Source organism: Papaver somniferum, chromosome 5 (genome assembly GCF_003573695.1).
Source record: "Papaver somniferum cultivar HN1 chromosome 5, ASM357369v1, whole genome shotgun sequence".
Classification (NCBI taxonomy): Eukaryota; Viridiplantae; Streptophyta; class Magnoliopsida; order Ranunculales; family Papaveraceae; genus Papaver; species Papaver somniferum.
In genome coordinates, this window is record NC_039362.1 from 190,100,690 (window position 1) to 190,107,552 (window position 6,863).

The 6,863-nt window shown below is 36.2% G+C and overlaps 1 protein-coding gene and 1 long non-coding RNA gene across 2 annotated transcripts; one reads left to right on the forward strand and one right to left on the reverse strand.

The window, feature by feature from the left end:
* The first annotated feature begins 511 nt into the window (after window positions 1–511).
* On the forward strand, window positions 512–3,645 carry LOC113284056 (protein HEADING DATE 3A-like). The gene is made up of 4 exons (XM_026533454.1): window positions 512–968; window positions 1,209–1,270; window positions 1,642–1,682; window positions 3,023–3,645. Exons 1-4 carry the CDS (start codon window positions 771–773, stop codon window positions 3,244–3,246), a joined length of 525 nt encoding a protein of 174 aa, XP_026389239.1. The 5' UTR covers window positions 512–770; the 3' UTR covers window positions 3,247–3,645.
* On the reverse strand, window positions 3,374–4,621 carry LOC113284057. Its single transcript, XR_003327898.1, has 2 exons — window positions 4,079–4,621; window positions 3,374–3,940 (listed from the first exon to the last, which is right to left on the reverse strand). It is a non-coding gene; the product is annotated as an uncharacterized LOC113284057 (long non-coding RNA).
* Window positions 4,622–6,863: the final 2,242 nt, after the last annotated feature.

Genomic DNA, 6,863 nt, shown 5'->3' on the forward strand with positions numbered 1-6,863 from the left:
CAAGCCGTGGTTGGTTAATACGTGCCTCCTACATGCATATGTATGGTTTGAATTTGTGTTCAAACATAATCTGCTGGGCATGTTACACTTTAGAGCCTGCTTGCACCTATAACATGTGTCCAAATACATGGCCAAACTGATTACTATTAGGTGACCATAACAGTGAAGAGGATGATGCAGACAAGAAATGTAGTCGATGCCGTAGAATGCAATATCAACCTAGTGAATCGAATTGTTGTTATGATAAAGAAGAAAGCATACTAGTTGCCGAGTTACTCGATGCCAAGTGGCGAAAGGAGAGGAGAGAAATGGATATGTGAATCTATGGTTCCACATGGATGCACTAGTACATGTTTTTTTGATCTGAAGCCAATCACAAGTCAGCAAAATATAATGCTGAATCAGAATATGGCTTGTGTTAGCCTTAGGACCACCGAGTAAGAGAGGGAAGAAGACACACACCACATGAAACGCTTCTATTAACTTCTAACCTAGGGTTTTTTATTCATCTTGCATCAAAGTAAAGTTGATAGATTCTAAACATTTTTCATTAATGAAGAAAGTAAGATAAATTTTGAGAATTTTTATGCCTGCCTCCAAATGTATTTTGCCTATATATAGCTTGGCTACTTAGTGATCTATTCATCATCATTTTGCAACAAATATATGCTTGCAAAAACACTAGCTAGCATTTCATTCCATACCTTCATTCTGCTATATCTCTCTTGTGTTCTTCTCTTTAGCTACTTGCTTTGATAAGAAGGATTGAGATGCCAAGACCAAGAGATCCATTGGTAGTAGGAAGGGTAGTGGGGGATGTATTAGACCCCTTTAATAGATCAATAGCAATCAGGATATCGTATACTTCAAAGGACGTTACCAATGGCTGTGAATTTAAGCCTTCCGCTGTTGCTAGTCAACCTAGAGTTGAAATTGGTGGTGATGACATGAGGACCTTTTACACTCTGGTACACTGGTGTTACTCTCTAACTCTTTTCTCTGATCATGTTAAAGCTTATTCATGAATCCTATAAGCACTTTGTGGGTTGGATATGAATGCATGAGCATGAAGAATATAGACCTGCTTTCTAGTTTGAATCTCATGATTTCTTTCTGTTTCTGCTTTTGCTATTGCTAATTTAATTAGTCTTTAGTTTTAGGGGTTGTTTAATCAAATGGATACTAACTACATGTTACTTCAATTGCAGGTTATGGTAGACCCTGATGCACCTAGCCCTAGTGATCCTAGTTTAAGAGAATATTTGCACTGGTACGTTCTACTCATAGTCTCATCATGCACGTGTTCATGCTAGCAGTTTAGAATAGAAAAATAAAACTCATATTTCATTTACTTGAGTTCCAATCTTTCTTTTTTATGTGATTTTGGTTTGATTTCCTTAGTTATCCAAATTTAAATGATTTATTTTCTTTTTTCCTTCCGTTAATTATTCCATCGGAAAACTTGTTTCAACTTTTTGGAGTACCTATTTCAAAATACCTTTTCGCAGTGTAACTAATAATGCTTTTCATCTTTTTTCTTCTTGAGTTCTCGCTGGTTTCCATTTTATTTTATTTTTGAAAAAAAGAAATGCTTTTCATTAATAATTTGAATCTCATGGAGATTTGTTTGATGGGTTTTAGGTTGGTTACTGATATCCCGGGAACAACAGGAGCAACTTATGGTACGTAAAGTAAACCCATGAAAAGAAATCTATTGCAATCTAAATTCTTCAATATTCCAAAAGGAAAAAAGAGATGTATCCTCTCTAAATTTTGTCTAGGCTGGCAGTGCATAAACACACAACCACTTGCACTTTTTCTGCTCCGTTTTTCCTTTTCACTTTTCCCTTTTGCTCTTTCCCAAATCAAATGGTTGGGCAAAAGCACAAATTCATTTGATTCTAGCGCCTAGTTGGTTTCGGTGCATCCACTTAAATTCTATGCATAAATTCAGGTCAGGGGCGGTGCTAAATTCTCTTGCCTTCCTTTCCCAACTCTAAAATATACTCCCTCCGTCCCTATCATAAAGACATAGTTGTAAAAATTTGTAGTCCCATTAGATAGACAGACTTTCAATTCCAAGATGGGTTTTTTCATATATTGCCCTTATTTGTTATAGGTAGTTATCACCACAATTAAGTTAATTTCTAGTGTTGAAAATTGCACAAAGGATAAAACAAGAAAGATGATGGAAATGTAGGAAATTAAAAAAAATTCTTATTCTATGAAAAACTCACTTCTTCACCTATATAATGGGGACGAATAGAGTATAATTCAATTATTTTTAAATTAAATCCGAGTCAAATTTTTAGAAAAAAAGAAAAGAAAAGAAATGCTTTGTTTCGTTTTCATGAGAAAAGCGATATGGTCCCAAACTCTTCTTCCTCCTAAAATTTGATCAAGAAATTCGACTCCTTTTCGCAAAAGATATCCGTTTTATCATATAATATCGGATACTTGGTAAGAATCAAAAAAGCCCCAACAAAAGCTATTAAATTTTAGTACGTCTGTAGGCCCTTCTGAGACCCCATTAAGCATCAAAAAGGACCTGACTCACTGATTCCCTTGCATGTAAAAAACCCGAAACAGTAAGGTTTGAGTCTGATCGCGTGTTACAAAGTCTACCCGTACTACAATAGTCCGACTTATCATCATGCTATATTGATGATTTGATTTCATTCAGTCCAGTCCAGTCCAGTCCTTGGATCATTTCTGTCACCTAGTCATTTTTGCTGCTCTTGCATTTTCGCAGCTTTAATGACAATAATTCTGTCCGTTGGTTTGTGAAAGTTAGGGCCAAAGTTGTGCACAGGTGACTTTCAAAACTGCGTCTCAAAATTGTGTTAACGTGAGAAATCTCAGGACGCCTCTTCATAGGTGCAAAAAGAGCTTTTACTAACTTTTTAACGCCGGAATTGTGATTTGGTTACCTCCATCGAACATTTCACGAATTATGGTGTTCTTTTTTTTTTTTTTGACTCATCTAAATCTGACTATTTTGAATCTATGTTTTGCTTTACAGGACAAGAGATCGTAACATACGAAGCACCTAGACCAACTGTGGGGATTCACCGATTTGTTTACGTGTTGTTCCGTCAACTTGGTCGTCAAACTGTGTATGCTCCAGGGTGGCGTCAAAATTTCAACACACGAGATTTTGCTGAAATCCACAATCTCGGACTGCCTGTTGCTGCTGTATACTTCAACTGCCAGAGGGAGAGTGGCTCTGGAGGCAGAAGAAGATAAGAATATATCTCCTAAATGCATCATGAAATAAAGTAAGATATCTTACCAAGAAGGTTAAGAATGGCACTAGTATTATATATACTACTATTTCTATATAGATTGATCAAAATATTAATTCTACTATGTATACCCAACAACTGCTTAGCGCAATTCGTTAGAACTCATCTCATGACAAGGTTGTGGTTCCAAATCTCCATGGAAATCTGCTCCTTTGAAGGATGATGTACAATCTAAGTTTTGTTCTCATAGTTGGCATGGTGTTTCTTTAATTTTCAATTCCGATGTTGCTTGCTAGTGATGATTGCATTGTATCGTTTAATTTTACACATCCTCTCTCCATATGTCTCTGTGTGGGGGGTTTTGTGTTCTTCTATATTGAAGTGTCTTTTACTTGTGTTTGTAATGTAGCTTGCCCCTTCTCTTTTTTATTTTTTTCTTCATTTCCTAGTAGTAACTTAGTAGGACCACCTTCTGTTAAACACATGATAGTGGAAGAATTAGAATTATCTGGAGGACGTACATTTGATTTGTCTACTATAACTGCAACAACAGGGCAAGGTATCCATGTATGCATTGCCATTTTCCTTTCTTGCGTAAACTCATGCACTGTCTTGTCTATGTAGAATTTTGTTAGAGACATCTCCACTGCCCATACTACAGCCTCTCCTTCGGTGGTGACGTGGCCTTTTACGTCCTGCTTTAGTGGCCGAACAATTATCCGCATTATCACAGATTAACAAACCAAAATTAGAATTAATTAACAGAAAGAAACCCATCAAAATTTATTTTCAGGGAAACGGAGGAAAAAGTTGGTGGTGTAGTGCTCCATTACCATTATGCGACTGCTATTTTGGTCGTACATGAAAATGAATCCAATTCAATGCCCACTTGGGCATTTTTCATACTCTGGTATGAAGCCGCTGGACAATGGACAGTGACTCTAGATTAACCCCGAACCATCCCAACTATATATAACTTTGATCTGCTTCGCGCTTGTACCGTTAATCCTGGTTCTGAAAGCAAGACTATACACTGAACGCTCATAAATTCTGCAACACCAATCCCAAAATGAACAAAACAATCTACTGGAGAGCAAGAAAGAAAGCAGTAAATCTAACTGTACGTGGACTGAATTTAACAAGCGATTTTTTCCCATTAGAATACGATAACTGACTTTGGGGTGCAAAGGAGATAAAAGCACAGACAGGACAACCGCAAGTACCGCTTAATGATCCTACCATCTGATGATTCCAATCTAATCCCTTCATTCATTGATCTTAAACATTGAAATCTCCAACCGGAAGCAGAAAATCCATGCATATGAAATCAACCCAGACTCCTTTAGGAGGGCACTCTCCCTTAAGCTTTGGATCAACACACTGTTTAACCTTGTCCTCTCTGTGGCTGGCCTATATATATATACCGAAGCACAGGGAAACATGATGGAATTAGTGCACTAGAAGAAATACTGGATTCAGAAAGGATCACATTCACTTTCATACACATTCACTTTCATAAAAGTAAGGCAGCACTAGTAGTGGATTCCTTTGACAAAAATCCCACTCGTTATATGAGAGTAAAAAGAACCGAAAAATTAAGAATGTTTGCTTTCTAAGTAGTGTCCGATCATTATCCCGATAATGTTATCCATTAGCACAGTAGTTCCTCTTTTTGGTGAGATTTTTCTTACTTCCAAAGTAAATTTAAAGTTTACCTTTGAAAAGCATAGTTTGTAGGATGTCAGAAAAGGAGAAAAGGTATTATTTATGAGGTTTGTAGAGGAAGAGGAGGAATCAGCATCTCTCTAGGAGGAGGAATAGAAAGTGAAGCCACAAATAAAGGATAGAAAAGCATCTTGTCTAAGGATGTGTGGAGTTGGAACAGTATGGTTTGTGAGCCGAAAGAGTTCTAAGATTTTAGTAATTCTTTAAAGTAGTTTAAGGAGAATAGTTTCATAACATGCATACATAGTCTGATTAGACGAAGAAAAAGAAGATAAAAAACATGCTATTTGATAAGCAATATACTCTAACCGATTTTTTTTTTCTTTTAATTTTCAGAAACTCATTTTGATGTGATCAATAAGAGCACAACTTTTGATTCACTTTTAAGCTAAAAGAGAATATCTAGCACCAGGTCAAAAGGTCATTGTTCATGGATCAAATTTTCTAGATAATCCACCGTACTCTTTTTCTTCTTCCTAAAACCTATCATTTCTTCTGTTTTTTGTTTTAATTTCTTTTCTAGATTCCACAAACATAATATGACCATACGTTCCTACTTCATCTTCTTTTAAGTTCTTTTTTAGAGGGTGTTTGGATGCGCTCACAAAAATACATTTTCAATTTTAAAAAGTAAAAAAAAGAATTAATTTCTTTTTTTAAGAGTGATTTTTAGAAATAAAACATGTTATTTTTTTTATGAAGAAAAATATTTTTATTTTTGGTTTTTGGAATCGACATATGTTTCTGAAGAAGCGGAAGCATTTCTGTTTTTTGAATCCAAACATCTTATCAGGTCTTCTTTTGAGACACTCTAAAGTATTTGAATTGTCAAACCCCTAAAGTTAAAATACCTTGGCCATTTTGAAGGCTGCTCCAAAATAATTGGGGCTACTAATTTATACCCATTCAGTAGATCAATGGATATGAGATATCCTAGTAGTGAGTAAATATATCTATTTTACCCTTTCACTGAACTTAAATATAATTCAATTGCGTTTCATTTTTGTAGATGGTGGATTTTCGACAAAGACTAAAATCGTAAAACCATAATTGTATATACTCCTGATCTAGCAATCAGATGAGTATTGAGACTCATGTCTCTCATTGAAGCATGAAAGTTCATGTCGCAAGAACCGGCAAACCGCTGACTGAGAATACTGTCTCAGAGCATATGCAGATGTGCAGTCTCTCAACTGAGACAATGGCATATCTCAATACTGAGCAATTTCAGTAATCATTTTTATATAGAATCGAACGATTGGACGGCTCCTAGACAGCTTGCCTGCTAGTTTAAAGCGATAACGTCTTCAGGATGTAACAATGTTTTCCATGACTATATAAAAGACATATGTAGAGAATCATTATGATTGGACGGCTCATAGACAGCTTTCCTGCTAGTATAGAGCGATAACGTCTTCAAGATGCAACACCGTGTTTTCCCTGACTGTACTATACATAATAAATATGACGCTTCAACAAGCTCATATCGCTCAATTCTTGAATAATTAATGCTCCTAGACAGCATGCCTGCTAGTACAGAGCCATCAAATAATTATCTCTAATCCCTAAATTCATTAACCGAATATTCGAAAATACTCGACATTCTTCATAATATTTCATTACTTCAATTCGTGGTTCTTCCCAGCAGAATTTCATGGGTTAGTGATAAATATTCAACGTGCGGGCATCAGAGCCGCTATCGAGTAAGCCCCGACCAAAATGGTGCAATTTTACTCAGCAATAATGCACTAACGAGCACCTGAATGCACGAACGAGCATTCAAAAATACGAAGGAACGATGAACCTATGCAAAATAGGAAGAAAAATAATAATAATAAAACATTAGCTAAGGCGCTAGGGGACTGGGCCCACCGGCCGGTCAATCACGACGTG

What these genes read in the sequence shown, in the direction of transcription:
- LOC113284056 (XM_026533454.1), top strand. Translation starts at nt 771, where the DNA reads ATGCCAAGACCAAGAGATCCATTGGTAGTAGGAAGGGTAGTGGGGGAT. An exon ending in TGAGGACCTTTTACACTCTG is followed by an intron (nt 969 to 1,208) that starts GTACACTGGTGT and finishes CTTCAATTGCAG; the next exon opens with GTTATGGTAGACCCTGATGC. An exon ending in AACAACAGGAGCAACTTATG is followed by an intron (nt 1,683 to 3,022) that starts GTACGTAAAGTA and finishes TTTGCTTTACAG; the next exon opens with GACAAGAGATCGTAACATAC.